Consider the following 18,533-nt stretch of genomic DNA (forward strand, 5'->3'; position numbering starts at 1 on the left):
TTTCTAGCATGAACTGCTCGTTTAAGATCACACCACAGCTTCTCGGCAGGGATAAACCTAGACTTTGAATTGACCATTCCAAAAACTCAATTGTGTTCCTTTTGAACAATTATGAGATGGACTTGCTAGTGTGTTTTGGATCAATGTCTTACTGCATGATCCTGGGCCACATGGGTTCTCCTTCAGGAGTTTCTGGTAAACAGCAGTATATTCTTTTTCTGTTGCTCACAGCAAATTGTCCCGATCGTGAGCATGCAAAGCAGCCACAGACCATCACACTGCCACCATCATGCTTCACTGTTGGCATCATGTTCTTTTAATCAAATGCTGTGCCTGTTTGATGCCTATGTAAAAGACTGATCTTCTAAAAAGTAAAATTTTTGACTTATCTGTCCACAAAATTTTCCTCCTAAAATCATGAGGATCATCGAGATTCATTTTGGCAAATGTGAGATGAGATTCTGTGTTCTTTGGTGACAGCAGTGCCTTTTGCCTATTTTTGACCGGTGTCTTTTTTTTATAGTGGAGAGGAGAACACTGACCTTAAGTGAGGCCTTTGAAGGCCTGCAGTTCTTTGGAAGTTTTCTAGGTTCTTCTGTGACCTCTTGTGTGTGTCGTCGTCACACTCTTGGGACAAATGTTCGTTCATCGACTACTTCTGGGAAGGTTTGCCACTGTTCCTAGTTTTCTCCATTTGTAGATAATGACTCTGAATGTGGTTTGCTGGAGCCCCACAGCCATGGAAAAGGCATTCTCACTTTTTCCAGACTGAAGAAATTTAATCGCTTTCTTTCTCATTTCTGTAATTTCGTTGGATTGTGTTCTTGGGGTATTGTAGTCTACTTTGTCTAAAGATTCTATTGAAGTGATTCCTTGCTTGAACAAAGGTGGTGGCAATCAGCTGGCTCCGGCCTGTGAAACTGAACTGATTATGTTTTCACATAGGATCAGATGTGATATGCATTATTTGTAAGGAGCTTGCTTGCAACAGATGCAATTCAACTTTAGCCAACTCCATAAATGCAAAGCACCCAGCTGTGCAGCCACAGCGAACGATAGCAACAAAGACGCTAATGTAACGAGTCATAGCAAAGGTCTTTGCCAAAACAATCTTGAGAACACCCCGTTTGAGCATGTGTGATAAACAGAATAGATTTTTTTTTATCATGTTCTTTAATTGCTTTTTTACAAATTGCATAGATAATAAATAATCAACATTTTGTTTGAGTTCTAGTTAATGTCATTTTTAATCAATGTACCTCTTTTACCTAGTCGGTATGTCATGAGCATAATTTACCTCTAGAATTATTAATGGTGAATGATGAAAACAGCCAATTCCAGGGTACAAAATCACAATCAGTGGAGACAGACAAGAAGGTTTCATTCGTCGTGTGCTGACGATTGTTCTGGAATCCACCGTGATAGGAGTTATCAGAATGTAAACACTCATGAAAGGGATGGCTAATCTTCTTCTTACCTGCAAAGAAACAATGCATTGTGTGTCACCGAGTCACAGTCAATGATTAAATTACATTGTGAACAGTTAGTTGTATGAACTAATATTTGTATAGATATTGGTTGTAATGTTACAGGCCACTTCTTGAAAAATGAAGCACAGCACATGTGTCATCACCAGCTATTTTTGGTAAATGAATGCTGTTATACAGTTTACATTATTAATACTCTATTAATCATTTATTTGAATAGTTTGACATTTGTCATATCTGTTTGGATCTTATATGTAGTTTACTATAACTATCCTAAATTTGGAAGTCACTGATTTTTTAAGTTATTGTTTTATTGTTATAGTTACAGTCTTACATTTTTATTTCCTCTTTATGACATATCTGTTCACTCAATCTAATTTAAATCCTTTATGTATTCAAGTATAACTGAGATCGATTATGTGATCTTATATCAGTAGATTTCTTTAGGGATTCTGGGTAATAGATTGGAAATGAAGCAATATGAGGAACATATTCTCTCATGTTCCTGTGCTAGAGGCCCTCATCTATATATTCCCAACTCCCGTTCGATGTCAATCACACCTTCTCCCTTGATCACATTTACTTTCATTTTCACTTTCATCATCCCATAATCAGCATCACAGATTCTCATTTTCAAAGATGAAGTCTGGGTGCCTCTCATGTCGGACTGTCCTTGTTTATTCCGTCTGATGAGTTGTGAGGTCAGCAGCACACTCTTAAAAAAAAAGAAGAGAAAAAAAATACAAAGTACAGTACACAGGCTACCGTTCCCGTAAAAATTATGTTGCTATAATAAACGATGCAAGGTTGTTTTTAGAAAATGATGGTACTGAACATCAAAATTGCTGGAGTATTCTGTAGTTTTTTTATGATGTGATTTTCGTGTGAACACTGAAACAGCAAAATTCTTACCACAACATATACTAAATGTCGCCTACTTGATAATGAGATAATAATTAGATAAATTAGATCCTTCATAGTTAGCGTCCTTTACCAAGATAACAGCACATGGTATTACTGCAGTCGGCCTTATGATGCGGATAATGCTTTATGACCTGAGGTGACTTTTAGTTCACAGCTGTGCAGTTCTTGATCTGTTAACATTCTACTAAATACAGTACAGTACTAATAATTATTGTATTGTTGTGATCAGCGTTTCCACCTCACAGTTGAGGGTTCGAATCAGATGCAGCTTTTCTGTCTAATTTGTATATTTTCCCCTTGCACGTAAGGTCTATAGGTTTGCCCTGCCCACTACGCTTCCATATTCTCAAAAAAAAAAATGTGCATTTGGTTCAGTGAAGACTCGAAAGTGAGTGTAAATGAGTGAAATAATAAAAATAATAGAAGTGGTTTTATAATTATAATTTTTAATACACATTTTAAGTGTGTATGCCAATCAATATTAGTTAGGAGTAATATAATTTATGGTGTGGCTAAATAAAATGGGCTATGTACCTCATGTCATATTTTATAGTGTTTATTTTGTATGGGCTGAAGTCATCCAAACAGATCAAATGAATGGCAGTTCATATCAGGCCAAGATCAATAGTGTTTAGAGACAGACTGATCAGTGAAACAGTCGACTTCTGACGTCTGTGAGCCTCGGGAGTAATGAAGGAGACAGACAAAAGACAGACGGGGGCTTTTTTTCATGCAATACAACACATGAAACAATGAATGTTGTTACTAATATACTAGAAAGAAAATTCTAATAATACCGTCTTTTATGACCTCTACTTGTCACTGAAGTCCAAAGACACAAGTTGTTTGACATTATTTATTTGTTAGCAGGCTAGAAATTTCATAGTACCGTATTTTCCGCACTATAAGGCGCACCGGATTATAAGGCGCACCCCCAATTAATGACATATTTTAAAACTTTTTCCATCTATAAGGCGCACCGGATTATAAGGAGCACCCTCAATTAATGACATATTTTAAAACGTTTTCAATCACAATATAGTTATACTCAAAGTAATAACAATAATAACTAAAATAATAACTCTAACCTCTCAATAGCCTAATAACTCAATATCAATATGACCAACCTTGTTAAACTGTAAACACACAAAAGAAACAGGTAAAGCTTACTTTATCACTTCATTCCCCATCTACGAATCCCAATCTCAATATTGATCCATATATAAGGTGCACCTGATTATAAGGCGCACCATCAGCTTTTTTAAAAAATGAAGGCTTTTAGGTACGCCTTATAGTATGGAAAATACGGTAGTTTTCTCATTACTTGTACCTCATGCAAAAGTGCTGGTGATGTTTGTCATGATGTTTGTTGAAAGCATTTTCTCCTTTGTATGTAAAAATAAGATGGCTGTGTTGTCTATGAATATGTAAGCAGGACAATAAGGTTGCTTGTGGATGACTGTACATTAACATGTACCAATTTGAACTTTTTTTCCGCTTAATAACTATTCATGTGACAGAAGAAGTTGAAAACCAAATCAGAATCACGTTGATTAAGATCGAAATCTGAGGCTACAGCTCGGGAGGGGAGGGCTGCAAGCCCAGATCACATCAGCCCCAGGGTTTTATAATCCTGTTTAAAATCCCAGCTGTCAGCTATCCTTCATCCAATCTATAACATGGGTCTAATGCACCAATGGTCCCTTGTAGGAAAACATGCTTTAACACGGAGCAGTCTAGAATTTTCACTCAAGTTGTGACATGGCATTCTGGCACAACACCGCCGGTATTTTGTAAGAGGTTGGAGGTGCGTTATTCACATTTTGGGGCTCATGTGACCATTCATTTTCTCTCCTTTCAATGCATGGCATTTTCTTGATGAGATACAGTAATCCCTCATTTGTCGTGGTTAATGGTCAATATGTCAATGCTGTAAGTAGGATTTGCCTCGACTGATATTGTTTGATATGATATTGATATGAAATGTGTTGACTAAAACCTTACCTACCCTTCTTCCCCCATGCCTAGGGATCTTTCTGGGGTACAAACTTTATTTTCTTTTACAACACACAACATACAGTGAGCCAGAGCGTGGTGGGCGGCTGCTTACTCTCCCTACCATCACGAGCCACACCAAATGCCACCATACTGCTTTTTACAACCTCTTCCCAGGAATGGAGGTTTTTGGAAGGAAGCATGCTTGGCCTGTGCTGTCTGTTCCTTTTGCCGTGCCATGACTGTAGTTGGGAGACATGGGTCATCTTTCCTCGAGAGCAGGAGTTGCCCTCACCCGTAGGCCAAACAGAAGCCCGCAGTCAGGAAAAAAATAAAATAAAATAACAGGGCGGGGTCAAAGTTCACACTGCAGCAGCCATTTCATTTGAATCATTGTGTTATAAAATAAAATTGAGAAGTGCCATATTCCTCAGACCACCACTTCTCTTGCATACAAAATGCTCTTACACTGTATGAAGTTAACCACCAAGGTAATGTTAGTTGACTGCTTGACTATGACATAGAGGGGAAAAGAAAAGAGGAAAAAAAGAATGTCAATTGAAAAAAAAATCACTTTGCTGTTCATTTTGGAAACTGCTCACTCTCTGGAAGCAAAATATTATCACGCGTACGGTTGTCCATTACCATGCTTCCGGGAGGAATTTCAAAAGAAAGCCCACCATTGCCGTGAACGTCATTTATTATTTGTTATGGGTACTTTATTTTGAAGCACTGACTGGCCTTCTTGCAACATTTGGTTCTTTTACTGTAATTGATTAAATTGACAAGCAATGCAGTCGTTTCGTGTATTTTATTGTACTTCTGGCCCGTAAAGATAAAAATCAAACAAACCAACAAACAAACACACAAACAAACAAAAACAGATCTTGTTTACTGGACGGTAAAAATGTTTATTCTGCTTTGACCATTTTACTCTTTGTTTTGCAATTTCGCTGAAAAAAAGTATTGGCCACACATCAGAGGTTATTAGGTTATGATCAGTCTTTGGTATCCCCCAAAGAGACTTTATTGCGGTGGAACAAGACCAAATATTAACAGGCTGTTAGACTGGTTCAGACATGTTAGACTCAGCGCGGGAGTGTTAGGACAGTAGATAGGGTAGGCGCTACCGTAAAGCAGTGACGTAAAGTGTTGTAATCCCTGCATCTACGGTATTATCAATATATGACGTTGACATATATATTTTTGAAAAATGTCTGATGTAATGAGGCTGTGAAATTTGGACTGCAGTATAAGGAGGGATCACTCTATCTATCAGTCTCACAATTTTCCAGAGTCAATACTACCTGGACTTCAATCTATCATTATTGACAGGAAAATGAGACTGACTCAGATTCCTCAGAAAATGTCATGCATTAAATTGGAGACCACCTGTAAAATGTAAAGTTGTTTTTGGTTTGTTCCGCTATTTTGACCAGTTGTGAACTGTGATACATACAGTATATCAGATATGGAAATGCCTCACTGGGAAGCGCACTGCCAAGGAAAATTGTTTGGAGGGGCCCAGAAATGATCTCATGTCTCATATTCATTTATTCATCAAAAAAAAAGTAAACAAATACGCAAGGGAGTGTATTTTGTTGAGATTTTTCTGCTTTTGCCAAATTCTTCAGTAATGAACGAGTCTTCCTTTGTGTGCACGTGTGTGTGATTGATGCGGGATCGCTGTGGTCACGCACCTGCTCAAATTGATTGGCTAGAGCAACTCCAATCAGTGAGCTGTGACCAGCGCTTTATCCTCATCTCTTTGTGCCCCCCCCCGCCATCTTCTCTCTCCTCCTGCCATCTTTCCTTCCTTCAATCTTTCTTTATGTTCTTCAGCACATCCCCCATTCCTCGGCTTCTTCTTTTGCCAGTGCCTTCGACACCTTATCTGTCAACTGGGTGGCTTGATAATACCCCCCCCCCCACCATTTCTCTTTCTTTATCTCCTCCTCCTCTCTTCTTCATCCTCCCTCATGCTAGTTTTCTTTCTCCCTCTCTTTTTCTCACGCTCTCTCTTTCACTCCCTTACTCTTGTCCCTCTATCAAACATACAGTATACTTTTTTCTCTTCCCCGTCCCTCCACCACTTTCTCTCTGTCTCGCTCGCTCCCCTCTCACACACTCGTTCTCTCCCCCTCCCTCACTCTCATCCACACTTTCTATCTGTCTTTCACTCTTTCTCCCTCTTCTCTCTCTCATGCACTCTTTCTTTACCCCTCCCTTTCTCTTTTCTCCCTCCCTTTCTCACTTCTTTCAATTCTTCTTCCTTCTGTCCTTCCGTCTTCCTTTCTCTTGCGCTGCTCTCTCAGGGAACTCTTTCTCTCCTCTCTTTTTCTCTTCTCACACTCCTTCTCACTGTCTTTCTCTCACGCGCTCTCTTTTTCCAGTTTCTCATCCTTCAACTACTTGTACTTTTTTCAGTTTTACCTTTTATACGTTAACACATTCCAACATTTCCCGCCTTCGTTTTTTTTTTGACCAATTCAAACCGTTCCAAGTTTAAAATGTTAATCTCATCCCTAGTACAATTGTTTTCCTAAATGTAATTTCTATTTATAATAATAATAATAATAATTATTATTATTATTATTATTATTATTATTATTATTATTAGTAGTAGTAGTAGTAGTAGTAGTAGTAGTAGTAGTAGTAGTAGTAGAACTAGTAGTAGTAGTGGTAGTATTTCAATGTGTATGTCTGCTTTGCGCTGTCTAAACTGAGTGATGCAGATTGTTGTTCTCACTCATGACAGCAATACAATGGATATGAGAAAGCGCCTCAGCTCGTCCCCTTTACACACTTAAACCGTGGACTTTCTCCCCTTCCATCACTCCCTCTCTCTCTCTCTCTCCTGCTCTCTTTCTCTCTCACACACACAAACACATTTTATGCACACACAAATAAACACACACCTCATCTTCAGAACGGAACAGATTCAATCTTGAGGTTGGGATGATGAATCATGAAATCATGAAATCCGGTGACCTTGGGCACAGTGTGAGTGAGGGTTCATGTTCACACACTGCAAAGATCTCTAATGACCTAAGTATGAAGGGAAACAATACAGATAGTTGTTAGTTGCATAAAGTGTGGCAAGAACACCACGAAAATAAAAAAGTACAGTGATATAAATGGGTCTTTTGGGTTATATAGTTAATGATAAAGAAATATCTCACTAAATATAATTTTGAAAAACTATTCATTTTATTCATTGAAATGCAAAACAAAAGCTAATAACTCAAATTCTGACAGGCTCCCTAAGTGACCTGTTAACATCACATGACTAAACATGTGAGCCATGGCAATCGCTACTTGAGACATAAGTTACTGTGATGTCATTTTTAGTTCCTGTAAATGGCCTCCCTCGGAGATGAATGGAAATGGGTGAAATTTGCAGTTGAATTCATTTTCCACAAACACAATATTAATCAGAAAACCATGTTTTTACTCACAGGGGTGCATAAAACACAATATTATATCGATAATGTTTGACTTGACCTCTCCTTTAAAGGTACAATTAACAATTCTCTCTTGTGGGCCACCACAAAATCTATAGTTTAATTGGATATATTTCCATTGCAGTTGCTCTAGTTAACATTCTGACATTTTAGGAGAAATTGTAAGATTAAAATGAGTGCAACAGCCTATTTTTCACTTGATATGTATGCAATAGTAGCTGGGTAACTGTAGTGTGAGGTTGCAAGTCTTTATGAATTCTTTCTTGTTGTGTTTCCACTTGAGAACATTAAAAATGGCACTAAAAGCCAAACAACTGTTATTGGACGAGTGGAAAACATAAGATGAGAGATATTAGAAATCAGGATCTTAATCTGTGTGTCTGTTTGACAGGATTTACAAAGCCTTTAGACGTGTACATGTGTGTGTAGGCTCAATCCAGCACTAAGACCAGCAGAAAGGTCACTGATGAAATGTCAGCAGCCGTGACAGCCTGTCTATCTGATGTCTTTATGCCACTTGGTGTCTGCATTCCTTGTTTTTGTTGAAAGCAACAAAAGTGTTATAAAACTATCAAGCAAAAGAGCAGACTTTTTTGTGTGTGTCTTATATTTAATTACAGATTATTTTACAAAATGTCAAAAATCCAAAGTACAGAAAATAAAAATGGGAAAATGGGAAATATGAGCGCACAGTAAAGACTTCAAGAAGTACAGAGATGTGTCTGTTTAATCAAAGCTTGGGTCAAGTACATATATAAACATAGCGCAGCCTTTTGTTTCGGACACCATTTTAAATCATCATCCATTAGTTAATTTCAGTTTGGTAGAGATAAAGACAAGACAAATATCGGTAGGTGCACCTAAAATACTGTCCACTTTGCCAAATAGGACCAGTAATTTGACAAACTTTTTAGAGCGGGGCCATGGTAACGTGAAATTAGCGAATAGAAAACACACGGAGGATTACGCTCTCTCGCTGAAGGATGATACTTCGACATCAAGAGGTGAGAAGAACATTTTGAAACCGTCAGCAAGATCCTTGTCACAACTAGCAATAATGACAAGGTAAGATAACACTCATTTTCACTGCACAATTGCTGTTAATAATGGTCGTAAAATAGTTCTGGTCAATGTGTATAAAGATGATACAAAATAACAATGATGTAGGCTTGCTGCTAAAGTTAGCCCAACCGAAACCATCTGTTTTCGGAACATATGTCTCTAACTTAGCCAACTGATCTTGAATTTGAATATTAACATTGAAATTGTGAAATGCACTAACTGTTTTCGCCTACGGTATAAACAAAGCATCAGTATGCTTTTGAAGCTAAGTAAAAAAAGGGATGCAAATGCAAAATGTCTTTAAAGGTTTACAATACTGTATAGATGAAATGATTTGTACAGGATTTAGACTCAAGCCAACCTTTCACTGGATGTATAATAAACATAATGAGCTACATTTAGAATGGTGAATCCATATTTCCAGTTATGGTGGTGAAAGTACTTTAAGTGTAATGCAATAGTGGTGTAATACATTACATTTCAAATACAGTAATATTGTAATGTAACAAATTACTTTGAAATAACAGTAATAAATAATCTGTTACAGCTTTGAAGTAACTTACCCAACACTACCTCTATGCAAAGATTCTGAGGTAGGTAGACATGTGTTTGGAAGGCAGATGCATTTCAGTCATTGTGGGAATATGGCAAAAATGGGTATATATGAACGTGTCTATATTTTTTTGTATAAATCGACTAATTGAACACATTAATATTATTGCACAGAGCAGCACAGGTTAGCGAGCTGAGAGGAGCTTTGATTAGTGGCGATTGGTTGATGGTGTTCACACCCACAATGGCGCAAACTGCCCTTTTCCTAAATGCCCATATTAGCTAATTGACCAAAATGTGTTGACCTAGCTTCCTCACAGAATTAAATAACTGGATTTGTGCCCATATTGTACAGCTAATGTGTAATGTAAACACTTTGGATTGTGTGTGTGTGCGTGAGCATGTGTGTGTATTTTACGTTAAGACTAATGAGGGCTTAGATGTGAACTATTTTAAGTGCATACCAGTGTTTTTTCTTATGCTTAATTAAAAAATGGGACATTACATGTTGATTTGGACATATTGTTTTTGTTCTTTTTTCAGAGTATGTACAACAGTATGTAACCTTTACAAAAGTAAAAGTGTAACAAGTTTTACCAATTGTCACAATTACTAAATATGTCCCTCTAATTCGGTACATTGTGTGAGTACGTCTGCCACCCTTGCTTATTTGTATACTATACAATAAATGTTCAACCAAATAGAATCTTGCTTATGTAAGATGTACCTAAGAAGGGTCCTGAGGCGGTGAGCATCCCTGCAACCTCCTACGTGCAGAAGACAGAGCTCCGCCTAGCATAAGGATGCTGTTTATGTAATTAGAGTGGCAATAGAGCCGCATCTTTTTTTAAAGCTTACGCTGTCTTCATAACAGAGACCAGGAAGTGCAAGACTCGGAGGATGATTCTGAAGGGACACTGTTGTCGATTGGTTTCACCGCAAGCAGGTTATTCGGGACTATATTTTTTGTTCTTTTTTTTTTCCATTCGCAAAAGACTCCACATCTCGTATATAGCGTATGAAATCGTTTTTGTTTTGTTTTATTTTATTCTTTTAAGGACGTAGCTCACCTGGTCCGATATGACGTTCTTGCTCGCTCTCAGTCGCTAACACCGCGTCGTTTTTTTTTTCTTCTTCCTACCTCGGCGATGCTCTTCGTTTCCAGGTCTCCTCCGCTCTCATCCTGCCTCGATTGCATCCTCGTGCCGGGCTTGGCCAGCCACTGACGCCGCGACAGGATGGTGCGCATCGCTAGCGCCTTGGGGCTCGTCATGTTCAGCGTGGCGCTGCTCATTCTGTCGCTCATCAGCTACGTCTCCATTAAGAAGGACTTCCTCCTCGGAACCCCCAGATATGGACCGAACGGGGGGCCTAGGATGTACATGTTCCACGCTGGCTATCGGTGAGTTCCAGCAAGGATGCTTTTGCATTTATGGCTTGTATTTAGATTGTTTCGTTGAGGACATTGTGGCTGTGGATGCTAATTCATTAACCATAGTACCCCATGGTGTGGGGCCCAGTGCAGTCTTCATTTTAGGCCTGGCTGCAGGCACATGACAATGCTGTACCAGTCATCATCTCTAATGAATTAGACCCTTCCAAACGGGTAGTAATGTGCGTTGAAACAGAGGTGGGAGTAAGTAAAATATGTTTAAGTCACAAGCAAGCCTCAAGTGGCTTTCGAAACCCTCAAGCCTCAGGTTAGTGTGATTGAGTCAAGTCTTTACAAAGTTCAAACAAAATATTATTTAGCTCAGAATCTTGCTCAGTTAAAATATAATGTAGAGCTAAATGATATAAAAACTACAATTACATCTAAAATTTCAACATTATGAAATGTGTACGCTTATTAAAATTTATATTTACAAATACTTGATGAGAGATTACAACACTAAATGTATCTTTGCTGTTAATGTGTCAGTAAATATTGATATGTTGTACTGTTTATAGGAATAAATGTATATCAAAATTTTTATATTTAAAATCTAAAAAATGAAGTTGTTTTTAGTATCAATCTGTTTCCCAAATCAATGTATGCGTTTAAACGGGTGATTGACGTTGATGTTGTGCAATTTGTGGTTTGACATTTCATGAGGTACACTCAAGTTCATGTACATTAGTTCGCAGGGACCCTGCCACACCAAATATGGTATGAAGAGTGTTAGCATTGGGTAATATATCACTATGTCTTCTTATGTATTTGCACAACTGTCCTGATGTTGTTTTGATCAGCTATTGATTAGCTAAATTGTTGAGTTACTTTGTAGCTTCATGGTTCACACTGCTAGCTTACTTACAGGATGTTTGACCATTGAAGGTACATGTGCATAGGTGAGATCTCATATCCTTGATTTGCGAAATATTAATATTGCAATTGTTTTTTTTTCATGGTTTCATCAAAAACAAAATTCTTGAATCCAAATTGGAGCATGACTCCTCTGTGACACGCCCTTGAATGGGCAGCCTCAGCGCTCGTCACATAGCCTAGCTTACTGACAGCTAGGTTATAAATGCACACATGTAAAGTGAATGTCTTGCAGTGAACCAAAATGAAAGCTACCTCTTGGATGAATGCAAAGGGCTATTGCTTTGATATGCATGTTCGAAATAACATGTTTACTTGATTAGCTTTACTCATATTTAATTAATAATTATAGATATTTACTAAGAAAAGACACTGATCAATTATTAAAAACCAGAAATACTTCTATATACACCACTTCTATTGACCTTTGCCAGTGTTAACATTTTCATATGATCATATTGCTAGAAAATTATAGCGTCCCATCAATGGTAACTTTCCAACATGGTGCCTGGGGCCGACATGTTCTCCTACTCAAGACCCATTGGTGATAAACAAAAATCAATGACAGAGGCAGATCACGTGAAAACATGTTGACTTTGAAAACTGATTCAAGACCTTGAGCAGAATTTTAACCATTTTGGGTCATTTTCTTCAACATAATTCTCACAGTATTAGTCATAGCATATTTCTGGTAGCGTGTCATAAGTGGTTGGGAGTTGAAAAATGAGCCTGTCAACAATAGTGACTGCTTTTTATGTTTATATGTGCATGCTCATTTTTTTTCCCAGGAAAAATTTGAAAATTTGTGTAAGGCATTATTTAATATGACAAATGAGGCAAAAATCTCATTCTTGTGGACTCAATTTTCTGAGTTTTGTGTCTTCTCCTATGCCTAATAATACTAGGTTGGCTTAAATTTAAGGTTTACTATGTCATTACTATTTTAATTATTTGTGTAGACCCTTCAATTGTGTGTCCGATGACAAATTTAGTTTTGGTAAATTTGTAGCATTTAATGATAGATTTTGTAGTCAATATGCAGTGCAGTGGGCTTATTGTCATGGGTGGTGCGAATTGGCGGCCATATTTGTAATAAGGTTTAATAAGGTCACTGATTAACTTGGCTAAATTTGGCACATTAGAGTGTGTATGTCAGCCTGAAGGAAAACATCTGGCACTTCATCTCACATCCCTTTTGACTCTTGTACCGCTTCCTGAAGTCATTTGAGTGCTTCCCACAGAATGACTGTTATTTATGGTTAGATGGAGGAAAGAGTTTTGCGGTGTTGTCCCACTGATAAAAATATAACTGCTATCAATTGTGATGAAAGAAAGTATTTCATTTTCAGTAAAGAAAAAAATATTTGGCATAAGTTCTTACAGTTTCAAGTTTTCTCAATGACCGTACTAAGTTTATCTTTCATAAATGGAAGGATACTAAAAATGTTGTCTGTGTGTTTATTTAATGAACCCAAAAGAATGGATCTACTTGATATACTGTACTTTGTTCCTTGCTATATTCAAGGCTACCCATAGTTGCCCGAGAGAAGGTCACAGAGTATTGTGCTGACACAGAACTGAAGTATAAAATTCACCTCAGTCATTGTGATATGCATGCCTACTTAAAGTAAATAAATAAATAAGATGGATCGGCATGCCCTCAGCAACAAACTTATATTTAATAATGGGATTTAGATTGTGAAAGCGTTCCCACGGTTGTCTGTGGTTCGTCATCTTTTTTCATGTCGCACCTGTGAAATATTTTTGCAATCAACTACATCCTAACCAACAAAAAGCTTTTTTTTTTCTTTTTTTTTTCTTTGAAATTAAAAAAAAAACAAACAAACAGCATGCTGTACCATTCAAATCTGATACATTAAACTTCGGAACTACATTTGGAGACAATGGGATATCATATCATATCATATCATATCGTATCATATCATATCATATCATCCAAATCTGACCTATTAAACTTTGGAACTACATTTGGAGACAGTGGTATATCATATCATATCATATCATATCATATCATATCATATCATATCATATCATATCATATCATATCAAATCAAATATCAGATCTACTTATAATAAAGAATTCCAGACATTTTGCAAATTACTCACGACTGAACAATCTAGCAATAATGTGTGTTCCTGTTCCAATTATTTTACTCTTAATTTTGGAAAAAAAATGCTTGCATTTCATGTTCACAAATTTCACATAGACTTGTCACAGGGTTGTCAAGATGTACACTTATTGTACGCTTTTTTGGAATCTATTTCGTCCCTGTCAATTTTATATTTTCAGTTTTCTAATGCCACCGTATGTTTTTATGGAGTTGTACTTTGTTACTACAGCCATTAGCAAACTGTCTTGTGCTCGCTCTCGCGAGATTTTCATCCTCGTGTGACCATGACTCCATCTGCTACAGTTGGTTTCCGATAACGTGACAACGGCCATTTCAAAATAACACAAGTGATAGTGAATAAAGTTGTTATAATGCTCACGAATACCGGTAAATGACTGAGAAACAGACATCTTTGAGAAGGGGGACAGTTGACGTGCCTACAACGTCAAAGAAAGAGAAATATTTTAACAGGCAATACCAAGAGTCCCACTTGAAAAAATGACTTCTCGCTGTAAGGACTTTGAGCATTACTTCATCCAAGAAGGACCCACAAACTGACAAGGAATAGATTTTATACCTGTTTGTGATCAAACCAGATGAGCTCGCAAATGGCGGCAGCCTCAAAAGTATTTTTGATCACATCACATCTGTGTGAAGACAGAAACAAGCTGAGGGCCCCCATTAGTTTGCCATAATGGTGAATTCATATTTTACGTGCCTTTTATACACAATAAAAATCTCAAACTTTGACCGATCCATGGTGATAAAAAGGTTGGGAATTCCTGGCCTAGAGTCTAGACTCAAAACCGCATAATATCATTGGCAGCGTTAACATTATATTGCAACTGCTAAAAAAATTAGTTGACTTTACTGAGCCAATGAACTTTATATACAAAATATCTGAAGAATGGCATTGTCTTTCCAAAGCAGATTCTCTTAATTGAGGAAATAAGACAGGACTTTTTACAATATAGCTATTCCAAAGCCTTTTTAGGTTTTTACATTTTCTTAATTATCGTATTTTCCAGACTATAAGCCGCACCGGTATATATGCCACAGCAGTAAAAATTAAGCAAAAAATATATATTTTGCCACGGACAAGGCACACTGGACTATAAGATGCAGGTATATATGGTGGTAATATGAACTTTTACATTTTCTTTGTATATTTTTTAATTGTCTACCAACTGCAACATCCTCTCTTTTACAGACTGAACATGCCTGCATATTAAGTCCCAACGTTATATTTATAGAAAATGGATGCATGGATATAACCAACAGAATACTGCAGAGTTAAATAGCAGCAGTTCAAACTCTAAATCATTACTTTGATAGCAATCTGTCTACCATTATTTAATTGATAGATTATTTTAGTGAACATTGCACACACTGCAAATAGATAATATATACAATCATAAATTTATAAACACTATCATATATACTGTATGCCATATATCAAATGTACATGTCATAAACTTTTATACACGATCTTATTCAATTTAGACATTTTTAAAAAATATTTTTAACCCACAACTTTTCGGTTCTATTACATACTGTAGTTATTCCATAAACTGACTCCTTGCACACACATTTGCTTTGTGCAGATAAGCCGCACTGGACTATAAACAGCAGGGCTCAAATCATGAGGAAAAAGTTGCGGCTTATAGTCCGAAAAATACTGTACGTTATGTGTGTTACCTATACTCAGATTCAAGACTCTGCTGTCCTAAGAGGAACTGTATTGACATTTGGTAGGGTTCAGCAGGGCCATTAGAGTCCACATCCATGGGAATCCTTCATGTGCGATCAAGAGTGTGATGCTAAAACACAGTTGATCTAGCAAAGGTTTTGGAAGTCAGCAAACTGCCCTTGACTCTGATTTACAGTACAAGCACTCCATTCATTTCCCTCCTGCTGTAATCATTTTCCTTCTCGCTTGGCTGTCACAGTGGGCCAAGGTTATGCTTTGAGTGAGTTAGACTTGAAGGTCTTTTGGTGGATGGTGGACAAACAGTCCCATTTCCTTTTGTGATCTTGCACAACTCAGAAATTTGGGCTGGTACTGTTTCATGGGACTCAACTACATTTTAGCCATCAATCTCTGCTGTTATACTATAGCATGCACTGTGTTTTATGGATCCAGAGAATTGAGGGTTGATTGCTTAAAAGCCTACTTGATAGCACTTGGATGTAAAGGTGCAATAGTTGATTTATTCCTATTAATACACTTGAACTTGAAATTGTCATTGAAAACATGCTTAAGCTTTGTGCACACACTTTGCAAACTATACACATTGCATTGTTTCATATTTTTTTTTTGTAAATGGTTTTAAAGGTGTCATAATTAAAGTTATTCATGAATATTTTTTCCTTCAACCACTCGAATTGTTCAGTGGCATCAATTCTATCCGTACATATATAGGTTAAATTTATTAACACCCTGTGGAGTGATGATGACACTTTACGCGATAGCCATTAACCTGTCTCTACCGCCACCTGCTGTCTTGAGGTGAAACACAAGTCAACAAATAATTTTTTGTTTGGTGACATAGTTTGACCACCCCTCAACGGAATGTTGCAAACATTGCCGGAAAATCAATTGAATGAATCCGATTAAAATGCAGCTAAAAAAAATTGTAACTATAATGGTTTTATATGGTCCGAAATTTGGACAATGATTAATTTTGTACACAAAACCTTGCACGTCCATCAAATAGAATTGTCAGAATTGTTGCATTTTGAAAATGTACGTTTTAATGAAATCTCAGCTCCCTAGTGTTTTTTTTTCCATTGATTCTTTTATAACATAAAAAAAATAATTTGCATTATTTGTAACATGAAGCCACAAGGGTTAAATATGATTCGTTTGCCAAAATGTTTGCATTTTACTGACTGAATTTGTATTTTTCGTCATATTCCCTCTGCAGCGAAAGGCCGCCTCGCAAACCTGACCTCAGGTGAGTACAGTCAGCCACATCATACACTTCATTGGGACCTACACCTCCAATGATACACATTGTTAGTTGGAGTGTCAGACTAATTGCAATCAATTAATTAGTCATAGTTGAAGCGTGATTTTTTTTTTTTTTAATTTGAGTTAATCTAGTGTTCAATCTCTTCAATTTATGATCCACAAAGCCAATTTAGTGTTGTTATCAAGTCCCACACTCTCTGTAGCCGCTGCTGCATGATTTTCTCGCTTGCCAGTTCATAAGCTTAATCGAGTTTTAACCTTGCGTTTGTCCCCTGGTGGTAGGATGACTGAAAGTGCTTGATTGGACACGTACAGTAGCGGGCTTTTTAAATGTTAATATCGCAGAGGATCAGTTTAATTAATCGTGGCAGCCAATATCGTTATCGCGATTAAAATTGGATTATTTGTGCAGCCCTACTACACAACATAAAGAAGTGTGAAAACTACACCAAAGAAAGTAGCTATAAATTCCTTATAAACCTTTACAACAACCACTTTGCCATATTAAACGTATCAAAGTGCTGAGGGGGCAAATAAAGTCCTTTTCGATGGCACATGTTCTTATTAGATTCGTGGTCAAGCTGAAATCCTAGCCACACAAACTTTAGAAGAAAAACAGTTCAACCTGGAATGGTCACCAGTCGACAGCTAAACAAAGACAAACTAACATTTACAAATATGTTTAGAGGTTGTCATTTTGCATTTCCAATTTTCAAAGCAATTTTGAGGCAACACATTAAAACACATTCATTAAAGTGGTCCATTTCTGACTTGTAAAAGTCTTTTGTCTTTTCTTTCCACTCGTTCGTCAACCAATCAAACAAGTACATTGATCAGGTGGAGTTTGTGGACCTGTTTGTATTATTGCACCAAGGTTCGTTGTTAGTCAGTGGTCATGCTTATTGCTGCTCGGGTGGAATATGAGTACATATGAAATAAGCACCTTTAAAATAGAATAGAATAGAATAGAATGCCTTTGTGTTGTGTAGCAGGTGTACAATAAAATTTAGAACGTGATAAGTGCATATTAAATAAATACAAATACAATAGAAGAAACGTTAAAGATTAAAAAATGGTTTGCTTTCTTTAGTTGTAGCCATGTTGTGCCATGTTTAGCGTGAAGGAAATATGAGAGAAGCGAAAGCTACGGAAGCTCATGAGTGTGAAATGCGGTGCAGCCACAGGCAAGGAGCGAATCGATTTTATTGTTTTTAAAATCATCTGTACCAAAAATTCTAGTTGATCTAAAAGAGCTATATACTCTATTGCCCAGGCCTACTTGACAGTAGTAGATCATGCCGCCAAACATGGTTAGAAGGCCAGTTAACTTCAAACGATTAATATATATGTAAAATCTAATTTGATTGACTACTTTCCCCTTTTTCTCCCCTGCCTTTGTAGCTCCCAGTTGGCACTGAAGTATCTCGATCCAGCCTTCACGCCACTAACCAATGCTCTTAACGAAGACTTGAAGAATTCCTCTAAATGGAGATATAACAGCACAGCTTTTATCCAACAGAGGTATGCATGTGTGTTTTTGAGAAACAATAGTAGCAATAATTTTTGTGATACAATATTCCAGTTTTTGAGAAAAATATTGACAATTTTTAGAAGATGTTTATTCAAGAACAACTGTGA

The 18,533-nt window shown here is 37.1% G+C and overlaps 1 protein-coding gene and 1 long non-coding RNA gene across 2 annotated transcripts in view; one reads left to right on the forward strand and one right to left on the reverse strand.

The window, feature by feature from the left end:
- Positions 1 to 1,235: 1,235 nt before the first annotated feature.
- Positions 1,236 to 11,096, reverse strand: LOC148411451 (uncharacterized). The gene is made up of 3 exons (XR_015868010.1): positions 10,555 to 11,096; positions 7,325 to 7,454; positions 1,236 to 2,202 (listed from the first exon to the last, which is right to left on the reverse strand). It is a non-coding gene; the product is annotated as an uncharacterized LOC148411451 (long non-coding RNA).
- st8sia3 (ST8 alpha-N-acetyl-neuraminide alpha-2,8-sialyltransferase 3) overlaps positions 10,292 to 18,533 on the forward strand; it is a 17,783-nt gene continuing 9,541 nt past the window's right edge. The window contains exons 1-4 of the mRNA XM_088435475.1: positions 10,292 to 10,430; positions 10,650 to 10,886; positions 16,849 to 16,878; positions 18,297 to 18,416. Coding sequence (XP_088291601.1) covers positions 10,723 to 10,886; positions 16,849 to 16,878; positions 18,297 to 18,416 — 314 coding nt within the window. The 5' untranslated portion in view covers positions 10,292 to 10,430; positions 10,650 to 10,722. The remainder of the gene's footprint in view (positions 10,431 to 10,649; positions 10,887 to 16,848; positions 16,879 to 18,296; positions 18,417 to 18,533) is intronic.

This window comes from Hippichthys cyanospilos, chromosome 15 (genome assembly GCF_059441005.1).
Source record: "Hippichthys cyanospilos isolate Australia breed blue-spotted pipefish chromosome 15, RoL_Hcya_1.0, whole genome shotgun sequence".
Lineage (NCBI taxonomy): Eukaryota > Metazoa > Chordata > Actinopteri > Syngnathiformes > Syngnathidae > Hippichthys > Hippichthys cyanospilos.